The 24,461-nt window shown below is 44.6% G+C and overlaps 1 protein-coding gene across 1 annotated transcript in view; it reads left to right on the top strand.

Moving 5' to 3' along the window:
- LOC126523732 (uncharacterized) overlaps positions 1-24,461 on the top strand; it is a 124,447-nt gene that overhangs the window by 45,269 nt on the left and 54,717 nt on the right. The window contains exons 3-4 of the mRNA XM_055066848.2: positions 19,999-20,272; positions 21,376-21,577. Of these exons, the coding sequence (XP_054922823.2) occupies positions 19,999-20,272; positions 21,376-21,577 (476 nt within the window). The remainder of the gene's footprint in view (positions 1-19,998; positions 20,273-21,375; positions 21,578-24,461) is intronic.

The following is a 24,461-nucleotide window of genomic DNA, read 5'->3' as shown; positions in this document are numbered from 1 at the left end:
TTGACACATTATTCGTTTCTTCTGTCTGCTATCATGCGGCAGTTCAACTTATGAAGGAACCCGTTATTAAGCACGCCCTCTGGACACAATAACCCACGTCAAACGAGAGACCTATGGTCAACTCGAGAACACGCTACTTCAGCTGGCAACACTGTCCAAATAAACAAAGGTGGTTACGACAACCAGGTTCACGACGGCTCTATCGCTTGGTGCTGCGGTCGTGTTCCCCTTTTGTGGCATCGAATCGAGGTGCTTCGTGGAAGCAAATATGGTCTTTGCTGTCATTCACCTTATTTTTGTCGGTCTCAAACATGTGAGCACCCAAATAGCGGAAGTAGTTGACTGTGTGAAAACGTCCGGCCTGCACAGCAAGCCGCTTCAGATTTTTTAGGGACAAAAAGCCATCGAAGCGAGGCGGAGGTTAAAAAAGTTAAGTGTTTGAGCGTATAGCGGGCCTCCGAAAGGTGCAAGAACGAGTTTGCAGAGTTGCTCCACTGATACAGTTACGAGACTTGACTGTTTTCGACCTTCATAGGCAACTCCACACTTCGGCTCGTGTTGCAGTATGTCACATATACGATCTCACTATATATAGGCAGTAACGACGATCGTGCTCTCAGATGCTATATGGGGATAGTCTGCACTGTTAGAGCGAGGCTAAAAGCTGTAAGGTGACTTGGTCAGTGTTTCTTGGTATACAAAGAAAGGGGAGTTCCGTTTGTGTGTCGGGGCGCACCTTCCTTTCATGGTTAGCTGATACGTATGATCAGTTTTTCTGCGTCCGATGACTGGCGCTTTTGTGTGCTCGCAGTACGCAGTGTTCAAGGTAGGGCCCGGGCTTGGGGACACAGCATAGACCGGCCGCCCGAAGTAATTCCCGAACCGAGTGAAACGTGAAAACTGAATAACAACCAAACGGACCAAGTTGAGTTTCTTCCAACAGGTTTCCAAAATTTAGCGAGGGTTTCTTTTGGCGAAGTCAGTTGTATTAGTTTAAATGCATGAATTGGAAACAAATTCAACCAGTTGTAATGGAATATAGGAGTGTGCAGTGTCGGAAAAGAAACTAGTGTCACTGTGCACAGATCTAACGTTCCAAAACTTGAAACTGCACTGTTTGCAGTTGCTTCTAAATTTCTTGCGAGCAAATAAACTCATCGCGCTGAATAAAAAAAACCGCATCTTCTGCTTGCGCCACCAAAATACAGTAGGCTATGAAAACAATATGGGACATTTCGCCTCGCAGCATAACAGGACTCATTATCAACTTCAGACCTTCCTAGGCAATTATTATTTCTGCTACCGCACCTGCAGGCTAAAGTACATAAGCCAGAATATTGCTGCTACTTGGAGCATTAGTAATACTACTGCTATAGCAGAAAACTATGAACAAAAACAAAGGGAGTTTAATCGTAGATAATTATAGTTTATCAAGCCACCGGCCTGAACAAAGTACACTCCGTGATTTGAACGACGTTAAAAAATAGACGTTAAAAAATACTAAGCAATGGTTTACTTGCTTGGAATAAAGTTAAACCGAGTGAAGAGTTTCGAACAAACCGCTATAGTATCAGTCACCCTTACCTAATGCGGAAGTATTTTATTCGAGTCGCTCACCGATGAGTGTCGTCCGCTTCTTTCTACAAACGATGAGGTTATACCTTGCTGCCTTTTCACCATCATCAGACGCAAAATAATACATAACTGTCTTTTGACATCCCCCTTTTCTTATTTTTGGTTTGTTCAGCGCATGCCGTGATTTGGAGACTGTCTTTCGCTGCTAACTTCAACTTGGACCCGCTATTTCTCGGCGTGGCCGCTAGGTAGCGAGCATTTACTTGGAGTCGCGAATTGTTTGACTTCATCACGTATTCGAAACCGGGCTTCGCATTGCAGGCGAATTCGTCTTTGGCTATTCGTTTCCTGACTTAGGCGAGTCATATGCTGACTCTTGCATGCTTCCAGTTTTATATTTGTCATACCGTCTTTGAGTGTGGCTCACAGCATTCAAATCTTTCGTTATTAGCCACACGGAACTTAGGGCGTACAGTTGCTTCCAGCGTACAACTGACCCTTTAAAGGGGTTGTCCAATTATATTAAACCTGAAAACAAGTGATATAGTTTGAGTATAACCAGGTTGACGAAATTGGGTTGGTATAGAAGCTTTAACTGTCGCGTAAAAGTGCATATTCGTGGAATCTCAGGATATTAATGGCGCATGACTTCAGGTGTGCATTTCTGTTACTTGATGTTACACACGTACTGCCGGGTTTTGCTTTAGTATTTTCATAATTATTTCGAATATTTGGACATAATACTGACTTCCCAGCAACAGATTGTGGTAACAGTCATCTACTGTGCACACGTAGCAGCGGTAACTATTTGACGTCATACTGTGTCTGACATCAAACAATGTTTTGGTTATTCGTAGGCACGGAGAAAACAAATATTGGTGTACCGCATTTTCGTAATAGTAAAATACAATCGGCCTTGAACGTCAGCAGATTAACGACACCACTAGTGACCTATTTTATTTATTTATTTATTTATTTATTTTTTTTTTATTCAGTACCTGCATAGTCTTGGGAAGCATTCCAGCAGGGGGGTACATACATATCTACATCAATTGTCACTCATTTCAACACACCAAGCGCGGTAAAAGTTTTCAGTACATTGAATACCTGCAATATTTGAAGGGAGAGCATTCCACTCCCTCACGGTCCCGTAAAAAATTCATAACGCAAGGTGTCACCCTTAAAAGGATATTCATGAAGTTTCAAGGCATGGTCCCTTGTATGTATGCGAGATATACGACGATAATGTAATATATTTGTTCCTGTCAATGCCTGTTTTAGAATGGTAAACATTGTAAAAAAATTTGAGTCTGAGGTCCCTTCTTCTGTCTTTAGATCCTGCCAATGAAGTCTGCTCTTGCTTTCAAGGATACTGAGGTTTTTCTCGTAATTCCTCAGAACAAATCGAACCGCCATGTTCTGAATTTTTTCGAGTAATTCAACTAACTGACAGGTATAAGCATCCCGGCAGATACACGCGTACTCATGTATCGAACGTACGTGAATGAAATACAGCCGTTCTTTCAATTTACTAGGTAATTGGCCAAGATTTCGACGTAAGAAGACGCATTTTTGTGCTGCCTTCCTTCTTACCTCCTCTATATGCCTATTCCACCTTAAATCTGAGGTAAACAAAACTCCTAAGGATTTGCATTCCGCAACCCTGCGTAGAGTAACGCTATTGAATTTGTACTCATATGCCTCGTATGAATGTTTCCTTGTAAAGGTGATGTTTAAACATTTTGAAACGTCAAGCGACATTTCCTATTCGCACACCTAGTTGAAACTTTATCTAAATCACTCTGAAGTGCATAAAAATCACTATCAATAACCCTATACACTACGCAGTCGTCTGTACACATCCCGAAAGATGACGCAATGCCTATGGTGATATCATTTATATATATTAAAGATAAGAGAGGCCCCAAGACAGAGCCTTGGGGTACTCCAAAGGTCACTGCAGCGAGATCAGAGAAGATGCCATTGAGAACCACAGAGTGTCTATGTGAAAGATATTCAGATATCCATGCAATTGCCTTTTTGTGCGACTTGTAGGCGTGTAATTTGCTAATGAGTAGTTCATAAAGCAGAACGTCAAACGCATTACGAAAATCTAGAAACATGCGAGAAATTATCTGCCTTTTGTCTATTGTTAGGGCCAAATCGGGACTGAATTCTACAAGCCGCGTTGTACAAGAAAAAGCCTGCTGAAATCCGTGTTGGTTTTCATTTAATAGATTGTGTTTAACTAGATGTGACACAATACAACTATATATAACGTGTTCCATTATTTTACATGATATAATAGTCAAGGACACTGGCCCGTAATTCTCAACGCAGTCTTTAGGCCTACTTTTGTATACAGGCACAAAATTTGCCATATTCTAGTCGGTAAGTACAGCACCCATATCTAAACACTTTTAGAAAAGACGGCATAAATACAGGCATAACGATTTACAACTAGTAAGCATTGCTGCTGCTATATCGTCTGGCCCATTTGCCTTTCCGGGAGAAACATTTGCTAATATCTTACGTACACCTTCCAAAACAAACTCAACTTCGGGCATTTCTTCATTGCATAGCGAAAATTGCACACTTAGAAGCCGAAATTGGCGATTACTAAATACGGAAGAAATATAACTACTAAATACTTCACTTTACGCTTGTGATCATCGAGTACCGCACCTAAGTATTTAAGAGTAGGGACAGAATTGTCGTTCTGTCCATTACGCCGAATATATTTCCAAATTCTTTGAGATCTACCAACCGTTCCCCAGGGCGAGCAAAATAAGATTCCGTAGCCGATTTGGTGGAATTCTCAAAAGAAAAACTTCATCCTTATTAGTTTGGATAAGTTTTCCAAGGACCTGTGTTTTTCTACTTTAAGTATACCCTGCGCGCCCAGCGCATCACGATGCGCTGTTCCTGATGAAACCACGGTTTATCTTTATCAGGTTCAGATGGAAGCATCCGCGTCGTAACGAATTGATCTCGAAGATAGAAAAGCTTTTCTTTAAGGATTTCCCGCAACTGTTCACTGCTCAAATTATCCGCTAATGTGTCAAACGTTGGGAAGTACGAATCTAACGATTGATTTATAGAACAGTAACCGGCCTTACAATACATCATCATCATCATCGTCATCAGCCCGGTTACGCCCACTGCAGGGCAAGGGCCTCTCCCATACCTCTCCAACAACCCCAGTCATGTACTAATTGTGGCCATGTCGTCCCTGCAAACTTCTTAATCTCATCCGCCCACCTAAGTTTCCGCCGGCCCCTGCTACGCTTCCCTTCCCTTGGAATCCAGTCCGTAACCCTTAACGACCATCGGTTATCTTCCCTCCTCATTAGATGTCCTGCCCATGCCCATTTCTTTTTCTTGATTTCAACTAAGATGTCATTAATCCGCGCTTGTTCCCTCACCCAATCTGCTCTTTTCTTATCCGTTAACGTTACGCCCATCATTCTTCTTTCCATAGTTCGCTGAGTCGTCCTCAATTTAAGTAGAACCCTTTTCGTAAGCCTCCAGGTTTCTGCCCCGTAAGTGAGTACTGGTAAGACACAGCTATATACACTTTTCTCTTGAGGGATAATGGCAACCTGCTGTTCATGATCTGAGAATGCCTGCCAAACGCACCCCAGCCCATTCTTATTCTTCTGATTATTTCCGTCTCATGATTCGGATCCGCCGTCACTACCTGCCCTAAGTAGATGTAGTCCCTTATCACTTCCAGTGACTCGCTACTTATTTTAAGTTGCTGTTCTCTTGCGAGACTGTTAAACATTAGTTTAGTTTTCTGCAGATTAATTTTTACACCCACTCTTCTGCTTTGCCTCTCCAGGTCAGTGAGCATGCATTGCAATTAGTCCCCTGAGTTACTAAGCAAGGCAATATCATCAGCGAATCGCAAGTTACTAAAGTATTCTCCATTAACTTTTATCCCCAATTCTTCCCAATCCAGGTCTCTGGATACCTCCTGTAAACACGCTGTGAATAGCATTGGAGAGATCATATCTCCCTGCCTGACGCCTCTCTTTATTGGGATTTTTTTGCTTTCTTTATGGAGGACTACAGTGGCTGTGGAGCCAGTATAGATATCTTTCAGTATTTTTACATACGGCTCGTCTACACCCTGATTCCGTAATGCCTCCATGACTGCTGAGGTTTCGATACAATACAGTACAAGAACACTTTTCCAGGCGGTTTCTTCACCGTGGGTGCATTTGTAACACTAACGTCAGCAATAAAAATGTTATGGTCGCTCAATCCCGGTAGTACATGAATGTCTGATGCAAAAGCCATTACACAGCAGCAAGTCCAAGACATGGTCAGTACCATCGTCACGTGACATACTGAGGACATATTGTTCAAATGTGTCCACTAGATAAAAAAACGAGGAGTACAAACAAAAACTAACAGACTTTCTGGGAACTGCACACGACCAGTCAATTACCTGCAGTTTAGAGTCACCTCCGATCAAGACACGGTCATTTTTCAACCCTCCAGAAAGTCAAAAAGCTTGTGGGATACGACGCGCTTGTTGGACGATAGTAGGAGCCAAACACCATGCTTTTTCCCGTTTGCCAGCCGAGTCCTACAGAAAACTGCCTCGATAGCAAGTAGTGGGCTTGGCACGTGAACGCAAGGTATACTATTATTTACAAGAATAAGGATACCTCCACCGTGAGAATTTCGATCGCGCCGAAAACAGTGGTAGCTTGCCGGGAAATTTTCAGAATCAAGACCAGAAGAATCTAACCATGACTCTGTGCCCAACACCACCGTGGGCTGAAGGGGACGTATATAGCAGGCATTGAAATGTATTAATTTTATTCTTTATGCTGCTGCAACGTTTCATTAGAACCCCGAGAGGCAATCCCTTTGTACGCTTATGCGAAGGTCACTGAGGAACTACATCTCCCGTTGCACTATCGAGCCGAAAGCGCTTTCCCCGCAGATGAAGCGTATATACTTCAAAACAGCCGTCTCCTTCCCGCTTGTTCAACTTCGCATAGTTCCATAGTTTCTTGCTTTTGTCCGTGACAGATTGCGCAAAATTTTCAGGTATGTTACAACTGGTGCCTTTGAGTTTGTAAGCGTTCAACAGCACCGATTGACGGGATTCATAGGAACGAAATTTTGCTATGACTGGACGCGGCTTCCCTGCCGTATATGGCCCTGAACGATGCGCACGCTCAATGCTCACGACTGTGACGCCAAGCCTGCTTCTGCCTAATTCTGCAATAAGTTCTTCAGATTTGGCTGCTACTTATTTCGGCGATGAATCATCCAACCGGCTGAAGACCAGATTGTTTCTTCTTTGCCTGTTATCGATATCGTCAATCTTTTGGCCGAGGGCTGTCAGTGTAGCATGATCACCTTGTTGTTGGTCTGCCATTGTTGCGACAACATTGTGTACGTCGACTTTGCCAACCTTAGCTTCTAGGGAAAAAATACGAGCCTTCAAGTCTGTGACATCTAGGGTCAATTGGTTTTGTTTTTCTTCGATAGAATTTAACTTCGACATCATTTTATTTTGACCGTCTAGCCGCTTTGAAAATTGCGCTTCAGTTGGCCCTGGGTTAACTGCAATATCCCCGCCACGCAGTAATAAAAACAACAAATAAAGCGCTGAACTACAAAAAACAACCAACTGCCGTTTCGGCTGCCTTCTTTTCGAATGCGACCGAGAAGCAAACTTAGAAAACAGCACTTGGGGCGCAGCCGCCCCCCCCCCCCCCATGACAGAATACGGTTTCTTACAAAAGGTTGCGAGAGCACCAACCTGCGTAAGCAGTAGGACACTGGTAAGCGCTTCCGCCATGCTGCCGCTACCACTCCCGATCGCCGAAATGTCATTGCAGACTATTTGTAGCAAAAGGTGACAGTCAGTGTCATGGGATACACATTGTTGCCTACTTGAGTGACAGAAAACTTCTAATTCCGTCGTGGGGATGCGCACTTGAAGTGTTTCCGAACAGAAATTGAGCAGTGATCGGCTCGAAGGGGGCACCAGGCACACGTGGTCGGGAATGGATGGTAGAGGCACCGCTGAAGAAATATCCGCCGAGGCCTTCGGTTGCACACCGTCACCGCTAAGAGTTTTTGTTTATTTATTATTTATTTAACCATACTGCAGGCCAGTTTTTTTGCGCTAACAGGAGGGGCAAAGAACTGGCCCGCAAATGGGCAAATGGCAAACAATAAATAACAGCAATAAATTCGCACACAGTAAAAGGGGCAAAAGCAACAGCGCTAACACAATGAAGAAGCGATTTTCAACAAAACGAAAAGAACCAAAACAGACAGATCAGAACTAAACGAGCAGCAAATACATACATTTATGCAATTGCAAGTATCTATTGCTCACAAAAGAAACGTTTCAGTTTTGTCGAAGTCTTCGGCCTTGATAACACTTGGCGGCAACCCATTCCACTCTTTAACTGTTCTAGGGAAAAAACTGTATTTGTAGAAATTAGTTTTCGCAAATATAGTTCTCAGTGAATGTTACACTCTGTGCCTTGTTTTCCTAGTACACTCTAAAAACAATGAGAGTTCTAGACACTCTCTTTGAGGGAGTAACTGCTTGTCCCATATTTCACTCTCTTTTCAAGAGTAGATCTACCCTCTTTGAGAGAGAGCAAGGCAACTCCTCCTGACAGGGTTGTGTTACTCCACCGCAAGGGAGTGCTAGTACTCTTCCGCAGAGTGCTAATATACTCCCCACAGGGAGTGCTAGTACTCTTCCACAGAGTGTCAATACTTTCCCCACAGGGGTAATAGTACTCCCGCGGATCGAGTGCTTCTACTCCTACAAACCGAGTACTTCTACTCCTTCAAGGCGAGTGTTTCTACTCCCCCAAACAGAGTGCTTGTAATCCTTCAAAACAGAGTGCTAGTTCTCTTCCCACTAGTGTGAAAGCGCGATTTAGATCCATGGTCACATTTGAAGCGATTCGCAATACTTACATGAGGGAATATTTTATTCCTTCATAAGCAGCTTCTGCACTTATGCTTGGTGAATGGGATGTAGTCGGTAGTCGCTGAGGTATTCACATGAAACATTTTCTCTCTTAAAAGGTAAAAATCTTTATTGATCAGTCACAAGACAAACTGAATAATAATTTGAGAAGCATACTGACAAACACAATATCATATTACAATGATGGATGGATGGATGGATGGATGAAAACCTTTATTAGGGTCCTTTAGGGCGCGCACTAGCGCACAGCGGGCCGCTCCCACGTCGGGACTGAGGCCGAGCCTCTCCGCCACGTCGCGGGCCCGTTGGACAGCCCATTACTGTTCTTCGAGGTTGGGGCTGTGTAGGACCGCATCCCGGCGTGAAGAAGTGTTGCTTTCACCGCCGCGTAACACGGGATATGCCCATGAAATTTAGAACACATCTTGTAATAAAACATAAGTATGTTCTGTAAAGTTTCATCAGTATTAGTGTATAAATATCTTTTCATTTAAATTGGTTCCTTCTGTTCAAAAATAAAGTATGCAATCGAAAGTTAAACATAGAACAAACGTGCAAACTCACAAAGTATTGACACTGTGATCGAAGAGAAATATACGCCACATTACTGGCCAGCAAACGCATTTCTGGCACAAAACGCGAGCACTTACATTACATGGCAGAGGTTACCAGATGAGCTGCTATGCATGGGGCTGGTGATGTAGATAAATTGTGCAAGAAACTTTTTTTGTGTGCCATATTCGAAGACAGCCGCTCATTTGATAACATCCTGTACAGCATATGGATGTTCCTGACGGAGAGTACAGTACATTTAAAAATGTGTTGTATATTCTCACGTAAGGCTCCAGGTCAAGCTAGCTTTGCTTATATTTTACATAAAGTTATTCATGTATAGGCTGCACCCCATTGTTTCTAAGTGTGGCTTGTTGTCCTGCAGCAATATGCTGGCTGGTCTCAAAGCGGTACAGAGGCGTATTATATTTCGTATTCGGTTGGCCTCCTCACGAAAGTAGTTTCCTGGTGCTGTTGGAATTAATCCGTTACACTTTTTTACAATTAAAAAAATTTTAATTTACAATATTATCTACTGTGTAGCAAATGAGTATAAAACTGCAAGGAGCATTGGCATTAAAATCTTGTGCATCAAATTTCTTGTCATATATGGTAGCTTTTCATTCCCATTACGGTAAGAATGCTATATTTCTAAGGAGCAGCTTGCATAATTATATTATCAATTCTTGTGACTTGTTGAATATGCAATCTAACTGAAATATAGCAAGGCTTCAGATGTGATCCAAAAATCAGATGGGATGAATGCGATGCATCAAAGGTGACATAGGGATAAGTCAAGCAGGGAAGTGCACAAAAAAGACAAAGAAGGAGAAGAAACTGAGAATGGCGCCATCCTGTTTCATATATCCCTTCCATGCACGTAGATTTTATGCTACTATGCATATGTTCAATGTACCAACTACCTGAAACCAAAGCTTTTCTCCTAGTGAAGTGGTTAAGATGCGCTAAAGTAAGAAAAATTTTGGCACTTACACAATATTTGTCTCAAAACAAGTACATATGTGTCTAGGAAGATTAATACATCACCTCACATTGCACTCTATCTTAAGTCCAGAAAAATTTTGTCTACAGAAGCCATGTAACTAAGGAGCTCTTCCTTAACACTATATGTTCACATCCGCCAATTGATGAACAAGCGTTCTACTCAGATGCTCTCAGTTCTTTGCATTCAACGCGTCCCTTCCTCCACTAGCATACTTCGTTGGCAAGTAGACTGAAGAAGCCACAATTTTACATTTTTAAAATAATTTTCAATTCCAAGTGACTCTGGCTTCTAAGCCGCAAGGTGTGCACCACAGTGTACACAGCTCAATGCCTTATTTGCTCCTTGCTTTCGCTTTGGGAGGCACAAGCAGTTCTAATGAATTGCTTTCATGAGCATACACGTAAACGATAATGACTTCTTAAACATTGGATTCTCTTCCCCCAATGCTTTCCTCTTCTGGAACCTAAAAGCCATAATTCAAAAATTAAGTAAAAAAATAGATAAAAAGGAAGACATGAAAACCTGCTGCTTCATCTCAGCATTTACAATACAGAATCACAGTGGTTTCTATTTGCACCCTTGCATTCACATGCTGTTAAATGTAAGCTATTACAGCTGGTAAATATGTCAAAGCACCTAACCAAGCACGAGCTGTTGCTTTTTGCAGTGAACACAGGTAACGTGCTCATTGCAAGTATGCATCATGTCACTAAACAAATATGCAATTTAATTGTACCACAATATTTTATCACGTGGATATATCTGTTGAGAGGCAAGACAAAAGGCAGTCACTTCTCACAACTAAACAGCTTTTTTTAAACACATTCATAGCTTCTCAATGGCACTTACTACTATGTGTTTGTCTCCAGAGAGTATACTTGATTTTGACTTTCCAATCAGAGACATTACATAAATACACCATGTTAAGATGACTGCCTATGGCACGAGAGAATATTTATCTCGGTGTGGCATACTGTATTTTGATTTTGTTGACATTTAGTCAAATAGTACACCCAAAACACCCACATTCTATTTTTCTTGTCCAAATTGTATGGCAATGTATTTTGATTCTTTGGCGTGTGCTCCTCTTCACTTCGTGAAGACGCGCTGGGCTTGCTCTTTGACATCCTTGTGTCCTTACAGCTGCCTTCTTGCGTTATATAAAGCGGGTTCCAGAAAAATATCGTGTGCAAAACTCAACACGAGCATATGGAGTAAACAACATCAAGACAGTCAAGGTCATGGCACTAAAAGAAAGTCTTAGCTTTTAGTCTTCCGACTGAAATAACTGCAACAGTCAACTGCTAAACTAACTTCAATTTTTAGATTTAAACAAAAAAGAAATAACGGACAGTTCATCCTCGTTCAGCACCATGTAAAAATACTGCTAATCAATAGAATATTGGTCATTGTCAGATGTCGTAGGTCTGTCATTAGTCTGTGTCGCAAACACCACTTGTGACACATTCTGAGCACGTGCCCAGTGTGCCTCCCACACCATCTCTGCTCAAGCCATAATTTGAAGATCATATCTGCAAACATGATGCTCAGTAGGGATGAAAATATGGTCCTCCAGTTCAATGGATATGACTGGACGTGCCTATAATAAAGGGCAACAAGGCTTGTTATGGCAAGCTTACCCACATTTCAATAATAGCGAGAAAGTTCACTGCGGCCTGCATCTAAGCTTACTAAAAGGCATGAACTGATTTTCATTTATGAGGTGCGCAATGGAGTTCATTTTGACAGACTCGACTACTGTTGCAGTTTCAAATCTAGCATTTTACATTCTTGAAGGCATGTAAAAGTTGCTGGTATAGACCGCAGTTATTAGTTTATTAGACCAACTTTTTTTGTGTACGACAGACGGCTGGTAACACAGAATTAAAGCAACGTTTTATTTTCATACTTTATTTCTCTACTAAAAATATAAAAGCGATAAACATTTTGATCTGTCCTGCAGTATCAAGATGCACACATTACGCTTGTAATCCCCAGCGGAAGGGTGATTTAGCTGTTCATATGACAGAACTCTGAAACGCCAACTCATATTAGCAAATGCACAAGCATGTCCAAAACAATAAGGCTGCAATTGTAATTACACACAGCAGCTGTTATATTCGATGCGGATGCCTAACTCGCTGCCTCACTATTTACCGAGTTCGTAGACATAAGCAAGCTTTCAGATTCGCACCGTGCTCGAAAACCGCAATAGGAAACATAAAATCAGACATATAATCAAACCACTTCAATACATGAGCAAAAACAGTTCAGTCGTAGGGCTAGACACCATCAGAGCGATTTAGTGCGCGACGGCGACGTGCGACAGCTTCGAGCGAGAAAACGGGCCGTCGCTTGAACAGATCGCTTAGTTCTGCAACTCTAGAAATCGTTCCTCGTCTCGCGGAAGCGCTATGAGCGACTATCCAATAGCGCGAAGTCGGAACTGGATGTACATACTACCGATTGTCACACGAAACGAGCAAACAATAGAATTTTTATACGTGCAAGGATAAGAACCTACTGCAAGACCTTCGGAAATATTTTATGCTACTTTTTACAGTAAAATACATAAACTTAAATTTCTAAAGTACGCGTCACGCTAGTTTCGACGCGTGTTTGCAGCCCTCATACTGGCAACGCCGGGGAGGCGTCGCTCATAATCATCGCTCGGACGGAGTACGACTTGTAGGCGACGAGCAAACGCGGCAGCCATCTCCATCGCATCGCTTATAGCTGTCGCGCACAAGATCGCTTATATGGGGTTTATACTTTATTCAGCATAAAACATGGGTTTCTCGTGCGTTTTCAGTATGTTCAAGATAACGCGCCCAACTGACCTTTTGCAGCATGCAGCTGAATGCCTGCGGCAAAGTTTCTTTCTAGCACTGGTGCTGCACGTAACTTCAGTGGTCGCTGATTACCGATGGGCGAGACACCGTGAAGCGCGCGGCGTATTTATAACAAAAGCATGCCGTCAGCAAAATGACGCCTTCTGTTACGTGACTCCTTATTTCAACAGCATTCCGTACACCGTAGATTGCGAAACAGAATAAATTCAAACACACAAAACGCACGCTAAGCACACTCCGCATAGGTTCGAAATCATGGGCTTGGTGAACACACCATTTTAAGCGTCCTTGCGATTTTCAAAGCTCTTAGCGGCAAGTGATAAAATCACATGTAGTTATCGCGACGACTGGCTTTTTCGATTGAGATCGAGAGACACAGCGCGCGATGCCTAGTCCGTTGTCAATCGCGTCGGCTAAGCGCCGCGACGACTTCCTGGTGATAGCATGTCATATACGCAGAATGTGCACCTAAGTTAGAATTCACTCACCGTGGAGGATTTGTTGTTATATCCAACGAATGACGAACGACTGTCGTGTTTTTGCGGCGACGCGAGATGGCTGACACACGATCTCCATTTCTCCAGTGCTGTGTTGTTCCGCAACGTTGAGCGCGCGCCGGCGGAGCAACTCCGAGTGAAAAAGTAGAGCGCTCGCTACGCGTTCCTTTGAACTGTGGCTGCCTGTTTTCTTAGAAGCAAAACGGTATGTTCTTTGCTCAGCTTGCCTGACTGATACATCGCCATGTTTGGGTCCAGCCTCCTACAGTTGAAGCAGATTACGCTACGTTTTGTTCTCTATTGCCGCAAGAGTAGAACGGGCATTGTACTCTCTCTCCGAAGAGGAGAGTGAAAAGCATATTTCACTCTCTCCTTGGTGACGGAGTGAACAATGCAGTTCACTCCACTCGACATTTTGAGAGAGTAAAACAACGCTTTGAAGAGTAAATCGGCCGGTTCACTCCTGCGATGCCCTCTCTAGTTTTTAGAGTGTAGCAGCAGGTGGAACATAACTTGATCGAGATAGGGCTATTTTTCTGGACATAAAATTGTGAAGTAACCAAAGTCGGTTTATTTTTCTGCGTATCTCCAATGTTGAAGTGTTATTACTTTTCATCAGAGACGATGGTGAATCCGTCTCTATATTTTCCGAATATAAACCGTACAGCCTTTCTTTGAACACCCTCAAGTTTTATTATATCTTTCTTAACATATGGGTCTCACAGTGCAGACGCTTACTTTAACTTCGACCTAACGCATGCGTTATAAGCCAGAAGCCGAACACTTACAGGAACATTTCTAAGTTTCCTCTTAAGAAAACTTAGCTTTTGAAAAGCTGACGCACAGATGTCTGAAATGCGCATACCCCATGAAAGATTACTGGTAAGAGTTACCCCTAGGTACTTATATTTATCAAGCTCCTTTATAGTGCTGCCGTTAACGTGGTAAGTGAAGGTACTCGGACATTTTTTTCCTTGTTACACGTAGAAGAACAGTTTTTTCCCTATTCAGTTTTATGCCCCAGTTCTCGCACCAGTCGTGAATTGCCAGAACAGTTGCTTGTAAAGAGGCGTGGTCATTTGCATCCGAGATTGTTTTAAAAACCACACAATCATCAGCAAATAATCTGATTGAGACATCCTTTGGTATTACCTCCATTAAATTATTGATATAAATTAAGAGCAACAATGGCCCTAACACACTCCCCTGTGGAACCCCCGTACAAACTGCACTTGTACAAACTGTTGCCCATGATTAAGGTACGTGGAAATCCGCCTAACAACAAAGAGTGGAAGTCCAATGCTTTCCAACCTAAACAATAATTTATCATGCGGTACCTTGTCAAATGTCTTGCAAAAGTCCATAAACAATACATCTACTTGGCCAGTCATGTCAAGAACACTAAACAAATTATGCAATGTCGATACCAGCTGTGTAACTGTAGATGTGCCCTTTCTAAACCCGTGCCGATGAACCGATAAAACTTTATGTTCGGAGAGGAAGCCTTGTATGTACTTTGAAATCACATGCTCAACATCTTACAGCATTGACTGGTCATTGAAACAGGGCGGTAGTTAGAAGGCAGAAGACGGCTGCCCTTTTTGTGTATCGGAACTACTCGCGCCAGACGCCAATCATCAGGTATTTCCCCCATTTCCACTGAAAAGTTAAAGAGCTCTGTTAGGTACCAAGAAATTTGTTCGGCATATCGCCTCAAAAATAGGTTCGGGATACCGTCCGGCCCAGTAGCTTTACGCGTATCAACATTTGAAAGCAACGCCAAAACTCCTTCACGCGTTACCCGAATGTCCTGCGGGAGGTCCGATGCCGTGGTTCGTGGCTCATATTCAGTTGCTGCAAGTATCGCTGCCGAGAAACTATGCACCTATACAACCTGCGTAAGTAGTAGGGAACTGGTAAGCGCTTCCTCCATGCTGCCAGTTCCACGCCTATATGCAGCTAGGTAACAAGTACTCGTAGTCAAGGTTTCGACGGAACTTCTTCTGGTCAGGCATTGAAGTGAAAAAGGTTTACAGCCACCGACCAAATCAAACGAAAAGCACTCGTAACAAGTATTTCACTATTTTTGTTCAAGAACTTGAAGAATACGTGCAGTATGCGATTATAGGATGATGTACTCTTTCCCACCTACAACGGAGAGTTGTGGTTCCACCCTCACAAGAGAAAGTAGTTCTCACGCACACTTGGTGACGGAGAAAATGCAATTTTTGGATTTGCCAGAAAAAAAAACACCATGCTTATGAGGCGCGCCGCAGTGGGGTATTCCGGATTAATTTCGATCGCCTGGGTTTCGATCGCCTGGGTTCATTCTGGGTGCACAGAATGAACTGTACACGGATGTTTTGCGGTTTCGCTCCCATCAAAGTGCGACCACCGTGGCCAGGATTTGAACCCGCGCCTTTCAGCTTAGAAGCACACCGCCAAAGCCACATTGCCAGTATGGCGAGTTATTTCACTACAGAGAACTCTTGAATTTTGCGAGTCTTTCTAAAGCAGTAGCTACTGCTCTCTCAATAGCTGCAGCATCCAACCCAGGTAACGAAAGAATACAGGTCTGAAGTATTCATAGTCGCGCCCATTCGAACAAACGAAGATTTACTTTTGAGACTGAGGATATGACTGCCTTTTTATGCCTGGTACTCGTACGATTGAGGATGCGTGACCCAAAGATGTTTCCTTCCGTGAGGGGGCGGTATGAACGAGTTGGTAGTGAGGTCCTTAGATAAGGTATAGTACCATTTCATTTCTTTTTTATTCTTTATCAGCTCTCCTTCTGATCTTAGCCCTTTCCCGCCGGTCCCATATGTGATTGATTTAGCGCTGTCATTTAGCAATCGAGCCAACTAACAGTGGTATCACTGTTTTTTGGAAAATGTTCTAATATTTGGCGTGTCCAAGAAGAAGTCGCAGCAAACTCGTGCTGCACAATGTGATGGTCCAGTTGATCGCAGTGTAGTTTCATTACGTCAGCGCACGTACGCGGCCAGCTCGTCAGGCCGACCTTGCGCATCTCCGCAGGCACAAACCTTAGCTGCAACTCCTTTTTCACACCAAATATTGGCCGCTAGATTAAAGTGGTGCTTGAGCTGCACATGCCGTGGCAAGCGACCACCACTCCCTCACGTTCAGTGCGAACAGCAGCTGCAATAGCAGGCAATTTCAACTCTGAAGAAACGTCTGGCCACCAGTGTAGTGCGATACGGCTCACCGGCGCACACGCTTTGTAGCCCGTAAACGCCGCACATACCAACTCAACCTCTGTACGTAGTGTGAAATTATGACACGCCACTTGGGCTGCTGAGTACGAGGTCGCGGGATCGAATCCAGGCCACGGCGGCCGCATTTCGATGGGGGCGAAATGCGAAAAGATCCGCGTACTTAGATTTAGGTGCACGTTAAAGAACCCCAGGTGGTCGAAATTTCCGGAGTCCTCCACTACGGCGTGCCTCATAATCAGAAAGTGGTTTTGGCACGTAAAACCCCATAATTATTTATTTATTATGACATGCCAACGATTTATTCGAGCACTTTAACACCCCGAAGCTACATTGCGGCTATGACAGACGACGTAGTGGGAGGCTCTGGATAAAATTTTACCACCATAGCGTTATTTAACGGGGCATAAATCCAAGCACACGAGGAATTTTGCACTTTAGCCATCAAAACTAGTGCACAATATTCGCGTCTAGAAACGCCCGAATTGTTTTTCCACATAGGCTGTACCTAAAGGCAAGTCCGACGTAAACCTTTAACTTTTATGTTATAGCAATTATAGGGACTCTCGAAGCGCATTTCTGCCACCGGCGTCGGCGTCATGTTCTGTATAAAGTCCACGACCGCCGGGCGCCCTATGCTGTATCTGCGAATGAAAGCGTGTGATGGGAGCCGACGATAGCGGTGGAGGCTGCGCGCGGTCGCGCGGCCGTATCTTGAGGGTGATCTGAGTTCGCAGCAAAGTCTAAATGCGTGAGTGGTTCGTACCTTTGCGCGTGCTGTGTGTCTTCGGCGCTCACTTTGCTTTGGAGCCATACAGCCCGAAGATCACTTCGTCGGCCTCTGCTGCTGCGCTTCTTCACGCCAGCGTTTTCACAGCGAGTGTCCGCGGTCATCGAGTGCGATGTGTTCATGTTGGTTGAGCGCGCTAATTTGCTATGTAAATCAATGCTTCGCCTTTAATGCGAAACTGCCACTTTTTTTTGCACAGGCACGTTAGATGGATTTTGGCAGTTTTGTTTATGACAACACACCCGTTTGCAAGTTTCTGGTTAAGATCATCGGGCATAAGCGCTGAACACCTTAATACACGTTTTGTTCACGGCAGCGCTCCCTGTGTGTGATGTGATGCAGCATGTCTGAGTGTACGAAGGTGTGCATCCTCATCACTGCTCCACCAACTGCCCCATCTGTTTCAAAAGAGTAAATGAGTAATTTCACTGAATGAAAAACGCATTCCAATAGGTGCCTTTTGCCGCGATGCTGTGCAAACGTGTGCCCTTTGGCAATGAACCAATGATGCAGTAACTCCCCACTACTTTTCCACTCCAGTGGTTGGTGGAGGTGGTGGTAACAACTTTATTGAGACTCTGCTCAGTTATGATCTGGCAGGCCCGAGTCCTAGAATGGCCCCTCACGAGGAGTGACCCATTCGGCCCAGGCAACGAGGGCTTTTTGTACTTTTTCATCCGGCGTTCTGAGCAGCTCTTCCCACGTCTGTTGTGAGGGAGCTGGCAGGAGCGACCTGGGAGGGGGTAAGCCCTCGCACCCCCAAAGAATGTGATTTTGGGTAGCCAATGTTTGATTTGTGCAGTTTTGACATATTTCAAACATTGGCTACCCAAGTGGTTGGTGGAAATTCCTCGATTTTGTAGCATTTCGCAGTTATTTTGTCGAAGTTAGAATGGCGATCTACAAATAAACAGACACGTGAACTAGCCGAAGCAGAAAATCTAAACTCTTCTCCAAACAGCTAACTCTGGTGACCTCTCCAATTCGCCTTCGTTTTTCGTTCGCGAACAGGCGCGAGTGAGGTTTCTAACGTGCTGTTTGCTTTGTCGATCATATGTAGTTATTTCGTGACGCTTCTCGAGAAGACGTCTTTAATAATACTTCTCTGCACACCACTAGTGAAAACTAGGCAATTGGTAGCACGATTACGGCATGGTATGAGACACTGTGGGTCTACATCAAGGTTAAAATAATGTTCGGTCATAATTACGACACGTTTCGCCTACTTTAAGTAGAAAATGCTGTATAATTATGGTTCTGCGCGAACTTAAGGTAGATTCTACGTGCAGTAGCGCACTCTGATGGCAATCGGTGCCAGCACGGCTGAGCGCATGCTTTTCTAACAAGCTAGACACTTAAGGCCAGAATACATGGAGCGAACTTTCACGACGAAGTTCGGGCGGCAGAAAATCTGCCGCGGCGCACCGCCGCATGTTCGTCGGGCTGCGCTACATGGAGCGAAGACAGGCCGGCCGCCGCCGGCGAGTCGCTGCGTTGTTAGCAGTGTGGCTAGACGAGGCAAATGCGCTGTCGTGAAACACATGACAAAAAAAAAAACTTTACGACAATTATTATCGCTTTTGAATTACGGAACACTCTAAAAACGCGTAATATTTTGTTTAGAAATGATTTCTAGTCTTTTTTATGTGTTTGAGACATTCATGTGCCGATGTAGTTTAAAGAAAGCGGCGATGCTATGCGTTGTGGCAACACTGGGTGGGTAAACAACTTTCGGCTCCTTCGACTCCGCGGTTCTGTTCTGTGGCTCAACGCGCGCGCGGCCGAAGCAAGCAGACCCGAAAGCAGCGCACGTGAGCTTGTCTAACCATGGCTGTTATTAACTTGTTAAATTCCAGCCGCGCCGCTTTGGATGCCATGAATACGAAAAGTGGGAGACCGGCGTGAACGATAGAGCGGGATCGGGATACACGGACAAGCGGGGAAGCGTAGCCGGAAGTTGGGGCGGATAGTGAGACCTGATTGGCTCGCTTTGGGGCGCCGCTCGTTTGCCGCTTCCGGTATCGTCGCCGCCCGACGAACTTTTCTGCGCCAGCTAGATCGGCGGCGAACGACGATTTCTCCGCCGCCGCGCGTCGCGCGTACGCCGCCGGGCGTCGAACGCCGACTATTCGTCGCATATTCGCTCCATGTATTCCGGCCTTTAGAAGTGATTTTACAGGCCAAATGCATTATAGTTGAAATCTTAGGGTAGAAGGCACGTAAAATGCACAAGACTATGTCTTTAAAAACGCCGAAATAAATAAAAATCATGCAGCCGAAACATCAACAACTTCATTTTGTTGCAGTTAACAAAGAACTGCACAAATAATTATATTTGAAGAAAAACGCAAGGTACATTATTTGTCCGGTACTCCGTATTATTGCAGTTGCAGATCGGAGCTAGCCAGGTGAGCTGGTAAAGTTGTTTGCGTCAGCTCAGTGAGCACATAGTGAGAAAACGCTCCATCGACCAAAGTATGACGGAGGCTGCCCATCTTTCTGCAGGGTCGGAGCAGGAAGCTTCGAGTGTGGGCCAGGTTGACGAAGACGAAGCGAGCGACAGACACACCGCATCCTCGACTCCGGACAGTGAAGGAATGAAGATGCGAAGCCGCCAAGAGTCCGCACTACAGCAAAGCAGCGGACCCACGAAGGGCCCCGAGGTAGCCATGACCGTCGAAGGACGGAAGGGAGACGCTGCACCCATATCGCGAGAATCAAGCGACATGCAGCAAGAACGACCATCAAGCATGTCTCGGCCAATCAAGCAGCTGAGCAGGTATCAGATAGATAGACAGATAGATAGATAGATAGATAGATAGATAGATAGATAGATAGATAGATAGATAGATAGATAGATAGATAGATAGATAGATAGATAGATAGATAGATAGATAGATAGATAGATAGATAGATAGATAGATAGATTTAAGCCACTTGCATTCCTCCCAGCGATTTTCATCCTTTCAATACATTTTTTATGCACGCTGCCTGAGCACTTGCGTAAAGTAATGGCTCAACAGAGGCCTGAGTTCTCAAGCTCTTTCAGAAGCAAACTGATTCTTCCTAATTGAAATGACATTCCTACATATTTTCTTCTTCAGTAACAGACACCACTAAAGCAACTGAATATGGGTGCTATTTTTTTTCCCTCTGATTTATAGTGTCTGCGCAGGGTGCCAAAATATTTCTCGTAGAAAAAATATCGGCTAGTGCACGGGCACGCAGAAGCAAAACACCTAGCTATTTCAGTTCTTTGAAGGTATCTTTGTCCAAATAGAGGGACTACCGGGGTCAACGACAAGCGTTTATAGAAACCGCGAGCTCGAAAGAGATGCTGTTAATCTGTGTGCGGTGCATGTTAAATTCATTCCGAATATATATGTGAATACAGTCACATACACAATGAGAAATTCCATCTTCCCTAACACGACACGCATTGGGGCTCCCTCGCAGACGACACGTACTGGAAGCACTCGAAGAAAATTTAAGCAGTGAAACACAGCACAAACGCATAGAGCGAGAATTGAGGGAACGGAAGTCGGGTTATTGTCACCTAATTGAATGGAAGCTAATTAATACGTTTAAATAAAATGTGAAATATAGTAAGGAAAGGGAAATGCAAGCGGACTAGGAAAGCCAACTTGCCGCAGCTGAAAACCCAACCCACATATTTCGCATAACTCATCATGGCGGCCGTCCTCCCTTCGGCGTTGTTGATTAGCTAGGGATCGCTAGCGCCATTAGAAGTCATAGGAACACATAGTAGACTTTGCATATGGAGCAGGGCAATTCTGGCAAACGGCGCCACACAAATTAGAATCCTAGATAGGGCTCACCGTAAAATCTAAGCTTCACGTTGCTTTCCGGGTGTCGTCGCAGATGCTCGAGCGACGGCATCCAGTTGCCAGAGTTTGTGCGCAGCCCGACGCAGCAGGGTGGCGACGTGGGCTGGCCCGACATGGTGCCCGTGCAGCGCATTCGCCGTGGCCTCCAGTTGCTGGGAAGCACGCCGCGCAGGGACCAGCTGCAGCACCTTCTCGACGGCCGGGACCTGTTTGAGCGAGAGGACGACGGCGTTGAAGTGAGCGGTCGACGTTTGCGCATCCACTTGCGCGTCCACCACGCTTCGTTTGGGCCAATTAGATACGAAACACTGTTAAATGTAAGCTATGGTATTTGCTTTTAAAGCAAAAAAGATGACTTCCTGTAAACAAGGACCCCGTTTGTTTGGGCTTTCCAAACAACGCTGCCGGTTACCGGCCGATGCTTCCGTGGGTAGTTACGTAAGTTTGACGTCAGAATATTGGAGTAAAAACAGATTGGAATAGTTTTGCTGAAAGGACCCCCTCAAATGGTTCGGACAAATTTTGTAGACGCGTAGCGTACAGTTAATCATTAGCACCATAATTTGTGTGAAACGTCTCCTATTGAGAGAGCTACGGATCATTAGAAGTTACCCTCCTCCATAGTCATGCATTTTTTCCTCAACTCGTTCGCCGAGTGATCGGGGCTAAGCTCCGCCTTCACTGACTCGGCATCATGATGGCACGTCGTGTCGTCGACTTCCAGTTCTTTAGGAGCGAGCGCGCGAAGCCTCTCATCTTTCCGCCAGCTGCTTGGCAGTCGACCCCGAGCGAGAGCTATCGAAGCAGAGCATTGCGAGCATTCTGTCGCAGCGCCGAACTTGTCTGCTATTCCGGTAACCACAGGCTAGCTTGGCGTTTCAACGGAACGGTGGAGGCATAAACTCAAGCTGATGAAGGAACTTTAGCGTAGACGTACGGTGAGCTGCCTGATCGGCCTCCACTGGAGGTCCAGCCACCCATGGCGCAGATCTTAACCAACCAAACAAAGAGCTAATATTGCGCTAACCAACTCTAAACATTTTAAACATTTACAAAAACAATGTGTTAACGATTACACTCCTGCAAAAAATTTACGCCAGCAGCAAAGAAGTATACATTTTTTACTGCTACTATGTGTAGTTGAGCTCTCTGCCACCAGGTGGCTGCACTGTGCAGACCATTCACATTTGCGCTTCTGCTCATCCCGTGAAACGAGACGCAACAAGACACGGCTAGGCCGTGTCTCCTTGCGCTTGCGTTTACCCTAATACCGGACTCGCGAAACGCTATTGAGCTAGTAATCTTCCGGTGTAAAGTGACGGCCGCAAACGCGCAAATCCTGGCGCCGATCGGATAGCAGCAGTCAGACGCGCTGCAGCCAGTCCGCTCGTCTGCTTCTTTACTGAGGGACACGATGTCGCAGCTTGACATATTGCCAGTCACTACGTTTGCAGTCCACAACGCAACAAAGTCGGATCATAGTGCTCGCAAAAAGATTGCGACCAACTCTGACCGCGGAGCTCTCGTCCAAATGCAGCATGTTGCATGTGAAATTCGCAAATATCTGCATGTGAAATTTCCTCTTGACCACTCCTTCTTGTTTATGAAACGAAACGTACAGAGCGCCTTTTCGGCGTTCGTATTACATAATGCGAATGCAAAGATATACAGTGCCCAACGCAAAAGCAGATGCCAGTCGAGCGCATGTATTCGCCAGAGAACCATCGGCTCAACACTTTCTTGAACATCATATATCCGATACTGCGAAAAGCCTGCGTAAAGACCACTTAAAGTCACATGTCATCCAGCCACACGCTGACAGTTGGTAGCGTAATCTTAGGGAGGATGCATACAATGAGGAAAAGTAAAAACCAAATTTACCATACACTGAAAGCATAGCAGGCTCTACTGTGTATTTAATTTATTGCCTTATTCTAAAGTTATTCATAAGATTAGATTGCAACGAATTTGGCTGAGGAACATCAACATTAAGCTCGGTCGCGCAAGCCACCAGGTCGCTACATAAGTGATGCTCTTAGCATTTATCAAGATCTCGGCGCGTGTTCATGGCGTGTTCAGACAAAGGATGTTTCCTTCGTTTTGACGAAAAAAAAGTGCGTGCAGTGCCACCGAATCGCAGCGCGCAGCGCAAAGAGTAGTCTTCTGTCTGTGTGCATCTTCTTTCCCCTGTAGTTGCAATAAGCGAACATTTTCTTGCCAAACAAATTTATTTTGATAATGTTTTTGTATCTCCAACCCGTTTGTGGCGGTACGGCGTGGGGCTTTTTCTGAAGATGTCGTACATTGCGGTGTTCGCGGTCGAATGCATTGTAAGTTCGAGGAAGAACAGCTAACCACGATAATTGTAAAACTATTTGACCTCAAAATCTGAGTTTATTCTGATACGGACTATTTCAGAAATACTTCACCGGCAAGAGATTTTCGTAGCTTTTGGTTGACCCGAAAACGTAGAACCATAACTATAGCATGCTGCTAAGAGCGGGATAAGAGGCAAGGGGAGTGAGAAAACAATGACGAACGATGGTTTGGATAAATCAAGGGTCACAGCCGGTTGAGAAAATTCTGTCGTGACTACTGAAGCTTTTCTTGTACGACAGAAGTTCCTGACCTATCACATGAGTTTCTATAGTTGCAACACATTTCTGACATTATTGCAGAAGGAAACCTAACCACGTCCATGTTCACTCTTATGTACCTATGATGTGATTGAATAAACTGCAACTCAAACTCAGAGGGTAACCTTGGGGGTTGAGCGGATGCCGTGTGTTCGCACCATTGAAGGCCAACTGCACTGAATTTTCCCTTTGGCTAAAATGACTGCAAAAACCTAGCGTACACTCTCGCAGTAATCTTTCGGCAATGCCGCAGGGATGGTAACTGCCTAATTTTGTTATTAGAAGCCATTAAATAGCAGCTGTGCAAATGACGCGCGCACGTGGCGGCAAAGCGGTAGCGATGCAGATATGACGAATATTGAAAAACTGCACGCAACTGTTGACCTCCCAGTTGCGCCTATAGGCAGCCAGGCGCGTTGCTCGCTCATCGTTTGCGAGCTGACGGACGTTTCTCTCGGCGTGCGTACTCCGTGCTGCGCTCGTG

Source organism: Dermacentor andersoni, chromosome 6 (genome assembly GCF_023375885.2).
Source record: "Dermacentor andersoni chromosome 6, qqDerAnde1_hic_scaffold, whole genome shotgun sequence".
NCBI classification, from domain to species: Eukaryota; Metazoa; Arthropoda; class Arachnida; order Ixodida; family Ixodidae; genus Dermacentor; species Dermacentor andersoni.
This window is presented reverse-complemented; position numbering and strand designations above follow the sequence as displayed.